The sequence below is a fragment of the Aulostomus chinensis genome, chromosome 9 (assembly GCF_037954235.1).
Source record: "Aulostomus chinensis isolate RoL2024-O1b breed Wild chromosome 9, RoL_Achi_v1.0, whole genome shotgun sequence".
Classification (NCBI taxonomy): Eukaryota; Metazoa; Chordata; class Actinopteri; order Syngnathiformes; family Aulostomidae; genus Aulostomus; species Aulostomus chinensis.
Window position 1 is genome coordinate 317,478 of NC_141328.1, and position 20,023 is coordinate 337,500.

The 20,023-nt window shown below is 44.6% G+C and overlaps 1 protein-coding gene across 3 annotated transcripts in view; it reads left to right on the forward strand.

Moving 5' to 3' along the window:
* LOC147255275 (IQ motif and SEC7 domain-containing protein 1-like) overlaps positions 1-20,023 on the forward strand; it is a 147,927-nt gene that overhangs the window by 58,740 nt on the left and 69,164 nt on the right. The window contains exon 1 of one of the 3 annotated variants that reach the window (XM_086212869.1): positions 4,372-6,925. The exons of the other annotated variants lie outside the window; for them this stretch is intronic. Within the exon in view, the coding sequence (XP_086068995.1) occupies positions 6,846-6,925 (80 nt within the window). The 5' untranslated portion in view covers positions 4,372-6,845. Of the gene's footprint in view, positions 1-4,371; positions 6,926-20,023 lie in introns of those variants that run through there. 3 annotated transcript variants of the gene reach the window in all.

A 20,023-nucleotide genomic window follows, 5' to 3' on the forward strand; every position in this document is an offset into this window, starting at 1 on the left:
GACACCATAATGACAGGGTGAAATGCGCTGATACCACGAACAGACCTTTTAGCTTTATGCTAATTATTTGTAAATGCAAGCAATGTGAATCATATTTGTGCTGCTTTCCCTTTGCTTTGCTTAGTGTTTTAGGCATTAGCAGCTAACATTAGCCGCTAGCTGTTATGATAGCACACTGATGTTTCCAAGTATTGAACAAATGGAGGCTCCACGGTTCTCACCTGTGCTAATTCTGGCAGCTGTTATAGATTAAAGTCACTCAGCAGGTGCAGCATGATCTGTATTAATTCAGCGTTAACTTTCAACAGTGTTATGTGCCGTCATGTTGACATTTGCTACTGTCGCTCATTAGAAACCCTGAGAGAATGTACATACAGAACATGAACATGCAGGAACTGCAGTTGCTCATCTTCTTCAAGTTCTGAATAAGAGATCAAGTTCTGATCCAACACCGCGAACTTGATCTTGCAAATGTTTTGTTTTTTTTCCTCTTTGACATTTTTTGTATAATTTATGTGATAGTTAAAAAAAAAATTAGATGTAGGTTTTTAAGTCTCTTTAAAATTCTTTTGTAGCTATAATCCTTAAAAAAATTATTGTAATTTTGTGTCACATTTTTGAAAAAAAATTGAGTTCCATAAAAATGACCAGGAAATAAGAGAAAACAAAAGTCTGATAATTAGGCAAAAATGTTTCTTTAAATATTTCCAGAAAACTAGATTTGTAACTGTTACAATTCCATATTTAAACTCAGGTAAGTGTGAACGCCTGGATCCTCGTCAAAGACCAATAAATGATTCTCACATGATTGGTGACTGTGTTCTACTTGATTATGAGGGTGACCAAGTCCAACAGGATCGCAGGCCTTCATGCAGGTTGGGATACATTTTGGTGGTGTTCAGGTTGGACATCAGGTGCTGTCCTGCTGGTTTTCCTCTTTTGGAGAGAAACTTCTGGTCAGCAGCTCTGGTGTGTGTCATGAGGTGATTATGTAACAACCGATGAGTCATGTTGCCAAGGAACGACAGCAGTCGTGCTGCTGCTCGTCAGCGTGAGAGTTCAGACCTGCTGCTGCACCCCATTTTCCCGCCATTGCATTCCTCTGGTCCATGTTCTGTTCTGAGGGTGGACAAAACACTCGCATCAGAGCGGAACCAACGATCACACATCCGTGTCCAAATATGAGCCAATCATGAGAGGTCAGAGCCGTTCGCTGAAGAACGTCGTTCTCAGAGAGCAATGATTTTATCTTAATTTGAATTTGTCACTTAAATCAGCTGAAACAAAAATAAATGTTCAGGAACATCAGCATTGTCATGAAAGTTGAAATGATATTTCGGTTCTGTCTTGTCACTCCGTCAGGAACTGTCATTCCTTCTGAGTAGATTTGATCAGTAACACTAATATAACCAACGAGTAGCTATAAGTACATGAGGCCCCGCCAGTACAATATCGTCATGGCATTACGATATGAAACATCCTGTCTACGTTGAGTATGACCAGGAAGTACGCTGCGATTGGTTTTTACCAGGGAAATTCTGCCCCCTAAAGGAAACTTTGACGGATATTTGTCATTGTTTATCCAATAAGATCGTCTCATTGTCGAGGTGGCGCCATCTAGTGGACTGTGACTTAATTAAATTATGAAATATCAATACTTGGCATCTGCTCATTGATACAATGACATCATGGAACGTGACCTGATTGCCCCCCCCCCCACACCCACACACACACACACACACACCGATATCAGGTAATTTCTTACGTTTCATGGAGTTAAAAACAAATGTAAAGACTGTAGAAAGACCAGTGGAAACACTTACGATGAGAAACCTGATCGCCTGTGTAGTCTTTGGTTTGTCCTCTGAGGGCTTCCATAGCAGTGCTCTAACGTGAGAGAGACCAGGGGTTTAGCCACAGCCGTGCCTCCTCTCAGAGATGCTACATCAGCGCCATCGACGCCAGGTGCCACGTCAAAGATGTCAGTCTGTAACGCTGAGAAAAAGTAGAAAGTGCTTGGATGTTGGTCAGGCGGAGCCGCCGCTGCTGAGTGTTTCCACGGATGTTGTCTTGCTCTTAGAAATGGAACCTTGATATTTTTAAATCCAAAACCTTGTATTTGTGCCTCTGGTCCAAGTCAGAATTTCTGGAGATGATTTCTGGTGACTGCTGCTTCAGCCTCCATCAAACCCTCAGCAAGAAGGCTGATGACTCGTAAGGCAGAGACACGGCCGGAGAATAAATCAAGTTTCTACCTTTAACTGTGATGTCACTGTGATGTCACCAGATGTTGGACGCTGTTACATTGCAGTGGAAAGTGAAAAGCAACATGAGTATGATGTCCAACTAATTCAACAGAAAAGATGCTCAAATTTAAGGCAGTGTGATTCAAGTATGATGAGAGAAGACTTAGAAAAAACACAAAAATCAATGTCAGGAATCATAAAACGTTTACATGGTGTGGACATTACCACGGCGATGGCGAGTCAACAAGCTTCCATGGACCTCAGTGTGCCAGCTGACCTCTGACAGAATGATGTTTTCTCCTCTTTTTTTTATTTGATTCCACCTCCTGGTATCAGAGCTGGCTGGCAGGCGACTGTTACCACAGCAACAGTCTGACTCGAGACAAGCTCCTTAGCATCATTCAGCCTCTGTCTGATACACACCGAAGGGTTTCTCACAAACACACACACACACACACACACACACACACACACACACGTGCTTCCCCTGACCTGCTCCTCTTCCTCACTGTTTCCTTTGATCTTCAGTCACTGGTTCTGTCTCGTGTAAATATACAGATGGTCATTCTTCGGTCTGTTGACTTTATTCTTCTGTAAATTATTTAAAAAGAGATTGACTTGGATGATACACAATATATTATAAAGTATGAACTACAACAGAAATCTATTATTCACTGAAAACAATGAGAATGTACCTGATGGTGACGATTGTTTCTGTGTGCCGATGATGATGATGATGATGATGGTGGTTAAGATTAAAACTCCTATGATTCTAAAGAAAAACCTGCCTGTTTATTTGCTCTTCTGGTGGGACGAAGGCAGCGAGACGAACCTGCTCGATCTGACAGGAATTAAAATGACGTCCTCCTCCTCCTCCTCCTCTTCTTATCCGGTTGGTCTGGGTCGTGGGGGCAGCAGCCTCAGCCACGTCCACCAGCTCTTCAGGGGAATCCTGAGGCGTTCCCAGGCCAGCCCAGAGATATAATCCCTCCAGCGGGTCCTGGGTCGGCCCTGAGGCCTCCTCCTGGTCAGACATGCCTGGAACACCTCCTGAGGGAGGCGTCCTCTCCAGATGCCTGAACCACCTCCACTGACTCCTCTACATGGAGGAGCAGCAGCTCTACTCTGAGTCCCTCCTGAAGGACGGAGCTTCTCACCCTGTCTCTAAGGGAGAGCCCAGCCTCCCTGAGGAGGAAACTCATTTCAGCCGCTTGGATTCAGGATCTTGTTCTTTCGGCCATTACCCAGAGCTCATGACCACAGGAGAGGGGTGGAACGGAGACTGACAGGTAAATGGAGAGCCTCTCCTTTTGGCTAAGCTCCCTCTTCACCACTGGTTTAGCACCCCCATCACTGCAGACGCCGTCCCAATCCACCTGTCAATCTCCCGCTCCATCCTACCCTCACTCGTGAACAAGATCCCGAGATACTTAAACTCCTCCACCTGAGGCAGGACCTCCGCCCCAACCTGGAGTGGGTAGGCCACCCTTTTAAAATTATTAATTTAAATTATATTAAAATGACATTCGACATAAAAACAGATTAATCAACAAACAACATGGCAGCTAAAACATGGCGAGAAGGAGAGCGCTGCTGAACGTGTCGGTCCCATACCATGACAACTTTCTGCCTTATGACTACCTGGGGTCAAACTCAGAGGAGGGGAGCAGCTCCGTTGGCGGTCCGGCACCTCGAGAGGAACAAAGTGTTATTATAAGGCAGGAAGCTAGCCAGCTAGCTAGGGCTAGCTCCCATAAACATCATGTGTTTGGTGGGGATGGTTAGGAGATAAACCACCGTGTGGCCACTGGGGACTTGAAGAGGTAGTGGAAGACAGGTGAGGGCGACTCACAGGTGCACCGCAGCTGGTTCACCTGAGAGCTGTGTGACATCACACCTGACCTGACAAAGGAAAAGTAAAAAACAAAACAAAAAACAACACATTGTTTATTGTTTTGGACATAAAAGAACTCAAATGTTTTATTTTCCAAGTCCTCATGGAAGCAGCTGTGTGGAACATCCATGCTCAAGTGTACACGTGTTGATAGCTTCAATCTGCTGAGAGGCTGCGAGGAGCGAGCAAGTGAGGGATAATTCAATTAATGTCTTAGTGGGGGGAGGCGCCGGAGAGGGGAAAGACGGGACTCACTGACACTCCAGGACTTGAAGACTTGGACCTGCTGGATCAAAATCCATCTCCATCTACCCGCCTGGAATTCTAAAACCTGCTGAGGAGGAACAGGAAGCAGAATCCAGGAACAGGAAGCTCCTTTTAGGATCTACCGAGACAAACTGACTCAGCTAACCAACTCACACATGCTAGCTGGCTAATGAGCTAACAGGCAGTTTCCTGTTTTAGCTGTCAGTCATTCTGGGTTAGTTTACGAAGAGCAGCTTCCTCACCTTTGTGAGAAACCTGACGGCGGCACCTTTGGCTGGCCAGCTGACATTAGCTAGTGGCCTAAAATATGTCAGACGACCATGTCAGAAGTAATGGGTTTGCTACAAAATCTATTGATAAGAAAGTATTTCTCTGTTAACTCGTAAGTGTACAAACTCTGCAAAGTCACATTTTAGTAAAATTGTTGTTTCCTAGTTGCACAGATTCAGGGGTGACAGGCAGTTGATGGGAGACGACTGGTGTGGAACAACCTCCTGACTGAGCATTTTACCAGCTTCAAAAGCAGCTGAGCTTTCTGGGAAAAGAGTTTACCTGCTAGCGAAGGAGCTAATCTGCTGCCTGGAGCTACAGCGGCTTCCCACCGGGATTAAATCTCCTGCCCTCAGCCGACTGACCTACTCAGGCTGGCCTCGGCCGCCGCCACGCCTGCTCTTCTTTATTGGTCTATCCACCACTGACACTGGGATTTCTGACTTCCTGTTAGCGTTAGCATGCTCAAATCATAAACTGACTATGCATTCATACACAATCAAATCATACACAATGATTTAAACCTGATTTGAATCATCGATTTATCAGTTTATCAATTTATGTCTCAAATTATTGTTGTGTACTGCATATTATAATATAATTTATAAATATATAAATATTTGTATGTATAACTAATATGCAAAGAACATATTCAAATGAAGTTAAGAATATATTCAAATTTCTTTAAAATATATTTTCTCTGAAATTTCTTCTCAATGATGAAACGAACATGGAAAAGAATTCTGAGCCACTTTTATATTTCAAATTATTGGAGCTGAATATTAAATGTCTGCTTTGGAGCATCACCATAATGCCGTAAATGTTGTGGAAACCTTAATAATTCTTTCCATATTACAGAATATTTCTGTTGCCATGGCGATGCAGCTCCTCAAGCTTTAACCTTAAGACCCCAAAAATTAAGCAATATTTTACATGTGTACAATTACTAGTATTTAAATGATTTTCCATATGAATCAGCAGTAAAATCAGTGGTGGCCAGTAAACCAGTAACAACAATTCACATTTTATCAAGTTCTTTTTCCTTCACTGAAATCCAGTTTTTGATGTTCAGAAGAGTTGGTGCAAAGTAAAACATGAACAAAAGTTAAAAATAGCAATTTTCTGATTCTAACTTGCTTCATTGTCAAAAATCTTATCAAACGTCATTATTAATCACTAGAGGTCCAAAGAGAAGCAGCTAAATTTCTGAATCTGAATCTGAAGTAGCGATGCAGACGAAGGCAGGTTCTGGTTCTGGTTCTGATGCTGAGTGGACCGTGGAACTGTTGGAAGGGTTTCCATTTGTCTGGTTTCTGTCAACATTTTATGCCAAAATGAAAACAACTGATTACTTTGAACAAATACTGTCAGTTGTAAAGTTTTTGGTTGTTATACTGCACAGAAACTTGAATTTCCTGAAGTGTTTAAAGGCCAGAAAGCTGCACGCTGAAACACCCTTGATCAATGATTCTTATTATCTTCACATTTTTAAGTCAGTTTAACAATGACAACCTGCTTCAGTGACGGATTCATTTCCAGCCAGCTCATTAATAAACATAACAATAATTAATAAACAATAATATAAGTTGTAGAAATGCTGCACGTTAATGTTGCGTGCTGACCTTCATGTGCTGTTCCGCTCACGTTCATCGCTTAAATGGGTGGTTATGGAACCAAGCCTTAGTTCAGAATCTGCACCCTTTGACTGAGGAACCTTCCACCTCGAGGGCCTCATGAACACGCGCTCCTTGAAGAAGGTTCTGATTCTGAATCGAATTTGGACTCAACAAAATAAAACATAAATCAACTTTTGACTTTTGCAAAAGGAAGTAGGACTTGAACTTAAGGACCGGTGTTGCATCTGCGTGTTGCACTGGTTCCACACCAGGAAGACCGATGATGTTCTGTAGAGATGTTCCATAGAGAACAGCAGAGGTTGACCCAGCAAACTGAGATGAACCTTGGTGACCCCAGTGGGGCGACCAGGCCACCTGAGAGAGCTTCAGGTCAGAAGTGGGACATTGATTGATGATGACTTACAGCTGTGATGGGACAGGAAGAAGGAACTCACTAAACAGGAAGTTCATGACAGTGAAACACTCGGACAACACAGCAGCGACGTCATCAACCACCCAGCTCATGGGATTTTGAATCAGACGATTTCTGGGATGTTTGGCGTGTCTGCAGTCTGTGACCTTTGCCCTCTGTTTTGTCTGCGCTCCTCTGGGACCTGGTCTCCCCTCCGAAGGTAGGAACATGAGCTGGCTAGGTCATGAACTTTGACCTCTGCTGCTTCCTCACATGTTTGAGAGTGAAATGAAGTGTTAATCCTGTGAGGGTTTGATATAAACTTTGTTCAAGACTGAATAAATTCTGTACATTTTGAAAGGGTTAAGTTCCGGTTTGCATCCAGGCTGTAACAACTCATGGATCCTGATGGAGGACGTTGGGTCTGAGTGTTGTTAGCTAGCAGCTTCTTCTTCTTACACCATGGACATGACATCCACACCTGTGTGAAGTCTCATTGAGTGAGAGGGGCTTAAACAACAGCATCAGACACACTTTGATCCAAAGTCTGAACACGCAGAATGATGACGCATCACATACAAAGGGCTACCACACCTATTTGGAAAGGTTTCACTCCAAAGAGCAGAGCACATGAGAAAACTGTTAGGGTTGAAAGGCTTCCAAGTGCTGATGGGTTCCTGGACTTCAGGCTTCTTTTTCTTGCTGTGTGCTGTTTTTCTGGCTTGTTCTTCTGGACCTTGGTTTCGTCTGTACATCATCACTGAAGTACCACCACGAAATGTTTGAGTCACTGTAGAGAGCGAGTTGCTCACCTAACCTTGAACGTGTCTGGGTTACATCGCAGGAAGTTGTTAGTTTAACAAATGCAGGATTCAGATGAACTGACAGCCTCCGACCCAACCGCCGTCCAGCGTTTGCTCAAAAAACTCCTGTTTGCTTTGAGGCTGACTTGAGTTGAGAAACCAAACAGGAATGAACATCATGTCCGTCATCATCCGTTCATCCATTCATCCATCCATCATCCATTCATCCATTTATCCGTTCATCTATTCATCATCACCGTTTCATCGAACCAGCGACCCTTCAGTTGCTAGATGGCCTTCCTACCTCTGAGCCACGCCGCCTCCCAAAATGTCCATTTCAGACAAATTCCATTGAGAAAAGAAGCATTTTAAAAGTTGTTTGCTTGTCGTCTTGTGGGAGCTCGACTTTGTTCTTTCTACAAACCCTCATGTTGGTGTCGTTTCTTCAGCCTCATTTCTATCAGTTTATGGTGATTGAATCTAACCGTGAAGCAGCTTCACTTCTGGAGTCACCAGGTACCGTTTAATCCATCTATGGCGCCAGGTGGTTGGCGGATGGCGCCATGTGTCATGTGTTTGGGGCATGTTGAGCCTCCTTCTGGTGTTTAGAGGCTTGTAGTCAGAGCACAAACCAGGGCCCTAAGAGGCCGTCAGTAGACACCTGAGTATTCACAGGTGTGTTCCAGGTGTGACATCACTCAACCAATCAGAGAGCTTGGCGTCGTTCCCTCTAAAGCCCAGATTGATCCAGGACTGGGAGAGTCTGGATCTACGGAGCAAATCTCCAGCTGCACCGCAACACTCCTCAGAGATGAAAAAAGATCTTTTTTGTAATATAGAACCTTGTTCTATGTCCTGGTGCAGGAACTAGAACTGTTCCTCTGGCTTGAGTCCTAGTCAGCTGATGTAAGAAAAGGCTGAGTCTTGAACATCAGCGGCTAGCTAGACCTGGACCCTGGTGAGCTGTGTGCATGTGTGTGCACTTGTGCATGCTTGTAGATGCGTGTGTGTGTGCTAATTTGCCTGCTACATTCATCCTCAGTGAGCACGTGACACACGCGTGTGTTTGGAGCTCCATGTTGCTGTGCGTTGGCTGGTGTACGTGGAGGGGTGTGTCTCTGTCGCAGCAAAAGCCAGCTGCTATAGCGCGAGGGACAACGAAGAGAAAAAAGAAAAAAAGAGGTGTGTGTGTGTGTGTGTGTGTGTGTGTGTGTGTGTGTGTGTGTGTGTGTGTGTGTGTGACACTGACAGGCTGAGTGTGTGCAGTGGAGGGTGAAATCACGCATTCACACAAGCTGACACGTGGAGGAGAGGCTGTCAAGAAAGCAACCATGCATCTCCATTGAGAATACAGGAAGGAGGGAGGGAGGGTGAGATGTAACTGAAAGAAAAGAGGGAGAGAGGAGGAGTCGGGGGTGTGGCTGGATGAGCGAGGTAGACAAAGCAAGAGAGGAAGTGAGAGAGAAAGAGAAGGGCAAAGGGACAACGTGAGACTGTGAGAGAGAGGCAGAGGGAAGACGCGAAAGAGAAAGAAGGTGTTTGACTAGCACACATGTAGAGGACGGGACGGCGGCTTTACTGTCCCCACAGCGGTAAGAAACTCTGCAGCTCTGTGTGTGTGTGTGTGTGTGTGTGTGTGTGTGTGTGTGTGTGTGTGTGTGTGTGTGTTATGGCTCCAGGTTGAAGGTTAACTTGAGGTGAAAGACCCTCTGCTGTGTTCCTCTTGTTTGATTCTGGTGATTTTCGTTTCTTCCTGGACTCTTAAGTTTCTGCGGCCCCCCCCTCACAGGGATGGGGGGCTGGTCAGTGCTGGTGGTGTTGTGTTTGCTGGTTGTACTTCCTTCCTGTCCGTTTTGGTTCCCAGATGAGCTCATCCAGTGTCCAGTGGAGGGTAGTTTTGGCGACAGAGCTACTGTTTCGTCCTATTCTTTTACCTCAGCAAGATGGTCGCCATGTCAACCAGTAACAGGTTGCACGTTTTTATTGTGTGAATGTATGAAGCATTTGGTGGAAGCTTTTGGTGTTGCCAATGTCTTGGTTCCTCCTCTGCATGCTCAGCAGGTCCTTCTAAGGATGTCTGTTGTGGTCGCCATGACAACCAGCTTTAGCATCATCAGCTGTACAGTTTGTGAATTGGCTGTTTGAAGAAATTCCTCAAACAAAATATACAGAAGTAAAACCACACCAACTCTCCAGTCCCACTGTGCCAGTGTTTTCTTATGATTTAAGATTTCACTTCGTACCACACAGGTCAGGTTGATCGGGTTGGGGGTTCAGATGAAGGTTGAGGTTCCACTGGTTCTCTGGTATGTGTTCCAGCTTCAGGCAGATGTTCCCTGTGTGCTGGGAAGTAGTGAGCAGCCTGCGGGTTCCATCCTCCATCATTTAGCAGCAACTGAATACATTTGTTACTCATTTTAAATCAAACATGAATTCATGTTGAATACTGCAAACACAGAGCAAAGCATTGCTGCTTCATCTGGAGAGGCTGCTGGGACCAGTCCAGTAACACCAGTTAACCAGCAGTTACTGGAACTAAAGTGACCCATTTGTCCACTCAAGTATGTGTTAGCTGCGAGAGCATGTTCGCCTGCTCAAGCACTGAGACCTATTAGAGCTGTCAGGCCTGTGCAATGGAATCAGACTGTCAGCGAGGATGTTTGTTCCAGCTCTTGTCAAAGCATAGGATACTATGAGGTCTAGCCCAGCACTGGTCTCGGCTGGAACCGAAATCTGGTCTAGCCTAGAACCAAAACCTGGTCTAACCTGGAACTGAAACCTGGTCTCACCTGGAACCAACCTGTTCTATCGATCATGGGTGGGCAAGATGGCAGCACCCAGATGCTGTTGGTTTACTATAAACAGAGACAGACTTCATCTTACAGAAAACTAAAACAGCAACAGCAAACATCTGGAGCTGAGTGGCTGCAGTGTTAGCATTAGCTCACCAGCTGCTGGAGCTGAGTGGCTGCAGTGTTAGCATTAGCTCACCAGCTGCTGGAGCTGAGTGGCTGTAGTTTTGTGTCTGTGTCACTGACACTGTCCAGCTGAATGTTGCTGACGCTATTTTGAATCGGCAGTGATGGTTTCCTGATGCTGATAATGTGAATTTTCTTTGCCGACCCCTAATGTTTAATCACAATATTCTCCTCATGGCAGCATGTCAGTTTCCTGGTGAAGCTCCAGCTGACACTAGTCACTGCGTCATGCTACAAAACCCAGTCAAATCACCTCCGTTTTCAGCCCTGCAGTGAAGCATGAGCTGATCGTGTAGCTTTGGTTCACAAGCTCATAATGACATATTAGAGTAGACGAGATGCAGCTTACCTGGCCCGTTGTTTATTTGGTTCTGCCTCCAATGTCAACATTCCATATAGAAGTCAACTTCCTGTCACTTTGTTGTCATCAGTGCAAATGAGTCAAGAGTTTATTAGGACTTAAAAAGAGAGTTGGCATGCAAATACACAAGCGAGACGAACACAATTGCCACAAAACTCACAGAACCCTCCGAATCAAATGCAGAAAAAAGAGGAAACACTGTTTGATGGCTTTGATTTCTGCTCCAATATTTTTATGGAAAGAGGCTTTTGTGTTATCATGTAGGTTAGGGTATGATGACATCACCTTGCTGGGGTCCAGAACTGAAATAAATGTGAATGCAGTTAGAAATAGTTTTTGCCAACATATTTGATCAAGAGATTCAGAGAAAAGACCGAAGCAACTCAGCAAATTAATCGCAGCTACGAGTCAATGCTGTTTTAAATGCTGTTACTGTGAATTTTTGTTCAGAGCCTATAGAGGACTCCCCCCCCAGCCAGGCCATAGTGAAGTGAGATGAAGTGTGAAGACACTCAAGTGCACTAGTTCTCAATAATTTAGTGAGCAGGCTGCTGGGATGTTAGCTAGCCGCTGTAGCGAGTAGGACGGAGCTACGTAGCTATTTAATAATTCTCCGCTCAGGTTACTTCGGGTCTCTAAAATCTCAAAGCAGCTTCACAGAATCCGTGAGCACATCTGTTAAGTGGTTAGATTTCACTTAAATCGTCAAAATTATTGTGGTGTTGAAGCAAAAATTGTGACCCTAAAAACAAGTTTCCAGTGCAACTTCCTGTCCCAGAGGCCTAACACGTAACAAAAAGTGTCAGACATTAGCAGACTGAGGTACAACAGATGTTTTATATTGGCGGAGCACGCATCTATGTGTGGATGTTGTTGCATCATCTGATGACCCGGTAAAGGTCGTGGTCGCGGCTTCTCTGCTGAGGGTTACATCTGACGCCTACAATGCACCACCGAGTTGCGTCAGTTATCAGGTCTGGCCTTTAAGTCTTAGGCGGTCAAGAAGATGTTCCAGAAGCAAATCCCAACTAACTTTAGAAGTACTGCCTCATCATGAATACTCCGATACTTAGTAGACAACTTCTTCTTTTCAGGACTCTGCAAGATGCTAGTAGCTGCTAACTAACATTGTGCAGCTAATTCCCGCTTCTGTTCAAACTCCAACCATCTATTACACTGCTAACTGATGCTAATAAGGACGCAACAAGATTTAGCACACAGGATTTTTGCATGAAAACATATAATAAATGTATATCTTTAGGATGTTTCCATGTTAGACACAAGTCTCATTCTATAAAAGCAGACAAAGACCTTGGTGGAGAAAAGTCTGATGACTTTTGTGCATCTTTGATCCCATCCATCATCCATCCATCCATCCATCATCCATCCATCCCTCCATCCATCCATCCATCATCCATCCATCATCCATCATCCCTCCATCCATCCATCCATCATCCATCCATCCCTCCATCCATCCATCCATCATCCATCCATCATCCATCCATCCCTCCATCCATCCATCCATCATCCATCCATCATCCATCCATCCATCCATCAGCCATCCATCATCCATCCATCCATCCATCATCCATCCATCATCCATCCATCCCTCCATCCATCCATCCATCATCCATCCATCATCCATCCATCCATCCATCAGCCATCCATCATCCATCCATCCATCCAGCATCCATCCATCCATCATCCCTCCATCCATCATCCCTCCCTCCATCCATCCATCATCCCTCCATCCATCCATCCATCAATCATCCATCCATCCAGCATCATCCATCCATCCATCATCCATCCATCATCGATCCATCCATCATCCCTTCATCCATCGTCCATCCATCCCTCCATCATCCATTATCCATCCCTCCATGTTCTCCCTCTTCTCCTGTTGAGGGTGGTGGGGGTGGAGCCTATCCCAGCAGCCTTCCCCCTGGACAGGTCACCAGTCCATGGCAGGGCCAACACATAGAGACAGACAACCATTGGCTCTCCCAGCCACGCCTACGGTCAATTTAGAGTCTGGATTAACCTGGTCCCTCTTGATGTCTTTGGACTGTGGAGGAAGCTGGAGTACCAGAGAGAACCCAGCAGGAACAGGGAGAACATGGAGACTCACCCAGAAAGACCCCGTGCTGCAGCCGGGGCTCCACCCACAACCTTCTTGCTGGGGGCCACAGGGAGGACCACTGCTCCACCGGGTCGCCTCATCTTTGATGCATCTTTCTCTTCTGCCTCCTGCTAGTATGACGCTAAATGATTGATAATACCAGTATTTCCCTAAAAGTTGGTGTGTTCTTTGAGCCAAATGTCAGTAGCGGTGGCACTCTGATGTCCTCCACCATGACAGTCAAACTTGGACTGATATAATGGTGAGACGCAACCAGCTGCACAGCACCATCTACAGGAGCGGAGGATGTATTTTGACCAGCATCACTACTGCGTTGATAATGAATATTTCCGACAGAAACTGAACACAGCACAGGAGAAAGTATGTTACAGCAATCATGCTACTTTGCAGATGATAGTTACATCAGTGAGGAGATTACTGGTAAATGTAGTCTGATTACTGTCACACAAGTGCACGATGCTGTCAGGGAGGAGAGATGAAAAAGAGGGGCAGAAATAAGAGGAGAAACAGTTTACCTGCACTGTGGTATGGAGGAAACAGAGGGATGAAGAAGAGAAGGAGGAGAAGGAAGAGATGAGAGATGGAGGATAGGAGATAAAAGAGTAGCAAACGGGGGCGAACCCACCTCCAATTCTCCCAGGTTTCAGACCAGGAGGGTAATTACAAAGATGGAGGGATAAGAGAGAGGAGAGTGAGACAGGAAGTGGGAGGAAGCCCAGGATGCATAGCTACTCCACTCAGAGTGGAGAGAAACAGAGAGAAAAGAAGAGAAGTTGAAGGATGAAAAGTGAAACAGAGAAAGTGGAGTGAGTGACCGGAAAATAGGGATGAAAGTTGAGAGGGAGGGAAAGAAGGAAAAATACAGAAAGATAAGGACAGAAAAAAGGAGGAGGAAAGGGAGGGATGAAAGATGGTGGAGTTTGCTGATAGCTGATCGATCCACTTCTTGACCAGTCCACCCTTCCTCCATCCACCATCCATCATCCCTCCATCTTCACCCTCTCACCTGTCATCAGGTCCTGGAGGTACGACACTTCTCTTCCTCTGGCCTCATGGTCCAGCTGACTGGAGGACCTCCCCAAGCTGGGATAGCCCCCCCCCCCCCTCCCCCCCACACACACACCCGACCATCAGGGGATAAGCACGATAGAAAAAGGATGGGCGGAGATTGGAAGGGTAGATCTCTCAACTCCCCAACACACACACAGACACACACACACACACACACACACACACACACACACACACACACACACACAGACATTAACTGACACACAGATACACACACACTTATGCTTTTGATAGGAGTCAAGTGAGGTGCACCCCCCCTCTCCTGTTTGTGTGACTTTTGGAGACAATGGGTTCTATCATCAGCTCGATTAACCAGGAATAAATAACACACACACACACACACACACACACACACACACACAAGAGCACTAAATGGAGGTTTAAACCTGTGTTGTCATGGCAACACCTCACTTGACTCCTACAACCGCCTCCTCCCTTCTGTCCCTCCCCTGCTGTTACACGGCAACCGTCTCCCAGCAACCCCCCCATGTAAATTGATTAGGAGAACCATGAAGGAAGGAACATGAACCAGTGAGAGATGGCATGAGCAGGTGAAGGGAGGGTAGTTGGAGGAATGACAGGCGGAAAAACACACACGATTGAGAGAGACGAGAATGAGAAGGAGTAGGTAAGGAAGAGGAGGGAGAAGAAAGATAGTGGGCCCGACAGGAAAAAAGGAGGGAAGAAAGGAGCAGGTAAATGATAGAGGAAGAGAGGGAAAACCAGCGAAGTGATGTGAATAATACATGTAGAAAGTGAAAGATAAATAAAAGTGGTTTACATTATTCATCGTTTTTTCTTCTCTCCTTTATCCTACTTCCCCCTGTACTTTCTCCTCCCTCCTCCACACCTTCCGTTCTTTCCATCTTAAAACTACCACCTCTCCTTCATTACATTTCCTATGAGCTGAAAGCTCACGTACACACAAATACACATATACACACATACACACATACACATACGTACACATAGGTACACATACACACATACACATACGTACACATACATACACATACACATACGTACACATACGTACACACATATAAACATATACATACGTACACACATGCACATACGTACACATACGTACACACATATACACATATACACACATACACATACGTACACATATACACGCATACACACATACACATATGTACACATACGTACACACGTACACACATACACACATATACACACATACACACATACACATACGTACACATATACACGCATACACACATACACATATGTACACATACGTACACACGTACACACATACACACATACACATACGTACACTTATGTACACATATACATATACACATACGTACACACATACACATACGTACACACAAACACACATACACACATACACATACGTACACATACGTACACACATATAAACACTTACACACATACACATACGTACACACGTACACACATATACACACATACACACATACACATACGTATACACATATACACACTTATACACACATACACACATACATGTACGTACACACAAACACACATACACACATACACGTACGTACACACAAACACACATACACACATACACATACGTACACATACGTACACACGTACACACATACACACATACACATACGTACACATAAACACACATACACACATACACATACGTATACACATATACACATATACACACATACACACGTACAAATACGTACACACATATAAACACTTACACACATAAACACACATACACATACGTACTCATACGTACACACATATACACATAGACATACACACATACACATATGTACACATACGTACACACATACACACATACGTACACATACGTACAGACATATACACACATACACACATACACACGTACACATACGTACACACATATACAGTACATACACGCACATACACACATACACATACGTACACATACGTAAACACATACGTACACATACATACACACATATACACACTTACACAAATACACACATAAACATACATACACACATATACAGTACATACACGCATACACACATAAACACATACACTTACACACATACACACACACATACACATTCATACACATACTGTATATACAGTACATACACACACATATACACACACATACATATACACATACACATATATACACACACATAGGTACATACACATGTACACATATACACATACATACACATATACATACACACACATACACACATACATAAATACACATACATACACATGTACACATGCACACATACATACACACATACATATACATATACATACACACATACATAAATATACATACATACATACATAAATACACACATACATACACAAATACATACATACACATACACAAATACATACATACATACACACATACATACATACATACAAATACACACATACATACACACATACATACATACATACACATACACACATACATGCACACACACATACACATACATACATACATACACACATACACATATACACACATACATACATACACACACATACACATATACACACATACATACACATACACATATACATACATACATACACATACACACATACATACAAACATACACAGATACATACATACACACATACATACATACACATACACACACATACATACAAACACACACACATACACATACATACATACACATACACACATACATACATACATACACACACATACACACATACATACAAACATACACATATACATACATACACACATACATACATACACACACATACATACATACACATACACACACATACATACAAACACACACACATACACATACATACATACACACATACATACATACATACACACACATACACACATACATACATATATACATACATACACACACATACACACATTGTCAGGTCAGGTCAGTTTTATCTGTGTGGAACCTCACCCAACCAAAGTTCTCTCCTGACTCTCTCCAAGGAGAGCAGGTCCAGCACCTCCCTCCTGCTGCGCTCCTATCGCCCTGAAGTCCCCTGCAAAGTGGACTGCGCACGATAGACAGCCATCTTAACTGAGGCTCCAAACCGCAGGGAACACTTCAAAGGGAACTGAGCACGGTACAGGGAACAACTGAACCACTGTTGTACTCTTCGCCGGAAGTTGACAAGCAAGATTTCCCATGATGCATTGCAGTGTCCGTGCGGTGCGGAAAATAAAAAAACTTGCCAGCGTCGGCAGACGTGCGTCCGAGCCTGGAAAATAATGGTGAATAATAAAAATGAATTCATTTGTGTGTGTAAGTACGGTCGCGAGCTACATCACCTGCACAACAATTCCACAAGAATGTTGATAAAAATTTTAGCATCAACATTTATTTCGTGCCACTCCAATCGTAATTTTTGACACATCATTATCATTTTTAATTACATACCAGGTATAAATTAAAAAGTATTGGCTTATTACACTTTCCAGCATCACAACATAAGAACCTGCTGAACAATATTTTTTAAGAATGACCATACAAATCGTACATTTCTTAAATCACGTTTAATTAACAAGAACATTTATGATGTTTAGTTGTTACATGATGTGATGTTCCAGGAAGTGCATTACATTAAAAAGTAAAATGAAAGGTCATGTATATTCTGTGAAGGCAGTTTTATTTTGGAGCGCATGTAATGTTTTATTTCGGTGAAAACCAAAGGAAGTGAGGAATGCGCTGATGACATTGCAGGGTGTTCCGAATGGAGGAACTTTGACGACACAGGGTATTCCCTGAGCAGGGAGCAGGGAGTACGGTGCTGTTCGGAATGCAGCCTCCTACAATGAACCTCCACCCAACAATTCTCCATCAGCAGCACATCCTGCAACAGCAGCCACCAGAACCTTCCTTTACCAGCAGGAAGGTGGAGCAGATCCAGGATCAGTGGGGACGGAGAGAGAGCAGGAGAGCAGGACAGAGACAAAGACAGAGAATGGAGGAGGATAGAGAGACAGAAGGAGAGAGAGGAACAGACATAAAGAGAGAGAGACAGGAGGAGAGACTGATGGAGAGAGACAAAGACAGAGAATGGAGGCAAGGCAAGGCAATTTTATTTGTAGAGCCCGTTTTCACAAACAGTTTGTCTCAAAGGGCTTCACATGGCATCATAACAACATCCTCTGCCCTTAGACCCTCACATCGACTGAGGAAAAACTCTGGAAGACTGGAGGAAGACAGAGAGACAGAAGGAAAGAGAGGGACAGAGATAAAGAGAGAGAGAAAGGAGGAGAGACTGATGGACAGACGGGGACGTGAGCAGGTGGAGCTACAGGTGGCAGCTGGAGCCTCTTCAGGTCTGGAGCCTCCTCCAGCAGCACCAGGATCTGGGATGAGGGGAGAAGAAGAGGAGTTAGTAACACGTATGAGGACAGGATGAGGAGAGAGAAGCCCAGTGCATCATGGGAGATCCCAGCAGTCTGAGGCTATAGCAGCAGATCTAAGGGCCAGCCTAAGCAGTCCTGACTATAAGCCTGATCAAAAAGGAGGTCTTAAGTCTGCTCTTAAACCTAGAGAGGGGGTCTGGGTCCTGGACTGAAACTGGGAGACGGTTCCACAGGAAGGGAGCCTGATAGCTGAAGGCTCTGGCTCCATTCTACTGTTAGAACTCTAGGAACCAGCAGGAACCCTGCATCCTGGGAGTGAAGGGTTCTAGCTGGATCATAGGGGACTAGGAGCTCTGTCAGGGATGAAGGAGCCTGATTGTTGAGGACTTTGATGGTGGAAGAAGAATTTTAAATTCTGTTCTGAATCTGACAGGGAGCCATGCAGAGAAGCAGTCCAGGAGAGACCTGGTCTCTGCTACCAGTTCTATTCAGGGGGGCAGCAGCGTTCTGGACCAGCTGGAGAGTCTTTAGGGACTTATTAGTCCAGCCTGGTAGGAGGGAGGTGCAGTAATCCAGCCTGGAAGTGACAAAAGCAGGGACTAGTTTTTCTGCATCTTCTTGAGCCAGGATGTGTCTGATCTTAGCGATGTTACGTAGATGGAAGAAGGCGTCCTGGAGATTTGATGAATGTGGGAGTTAAAGGGTCCTGGTCAAAGAGAACTCCTAGGTTCCTTAAGGTGGTGCTGGGGGCCAGGGTGGTGCCATCCAGGGTACCTGTCTCATCAGATCAGGTGGTCCTCAGGTGTTTGGGCCCAGCACAAGAACTTCAGTTTATCAGAGTTTAATGAAGGAAATGATGGTCCTCCATGCTTCCTGTCCTTCAGACAGGCCTCCAGTTCAGTCAGCTGGTTTGTTCCATGTGGATCATTGATGAGTTCAGCTGAGTGTCGTCTGCATAGCAGTGAACATTAATGGAGTGTTTCCTGATCATGTGACCTAGAGGAAGCAGGTACGGGGTGAAGAGGACTGGTCCAAGCACAGACCCTTGTGGAACACCAGAACTGACTGTAGTGGTCACAGAGGAACCATCATTAACTGGTACCAACTGAGATGACCTAGTAAATATGACCTGAACCAGTTTAGTGTGGTTCCTTTAATACCAGTGACAGGTTCCAGTCCCTGTAGAAGGATATGGTGGTCAATGGTATCAAAGCTGCACTGAGATCTAATCAGACCAGTACAGAGACCAGTCCCTCATCTGGTACCAGTCGGAGGTCACTGGTACCTTTGACTAGTTCTGTTTCTGTGCTAGGATGAACCTGGAACCTGACTGAATCCTCCAATCAGCTGTTGCTGTGGAGAAGTCACAGAGTTGTTTAGCAGCTGCTTTCTCCAGAACCTTGGAGAGAAAAGGAAGATGTGATGTTGGTCTGTAGTTGGTAGAACTTCTACGGCCATCTTGCCAGACTCCATGTGACTCCTCCAGTTTGGAGCAGCGCCATCTTCTCTCCAGTTTCTGGTTTCTTGTTGAAGCTGTCAGGTTCCAGGACCGTACCAAGGTGCTTGTTTCCTTGGATTCAT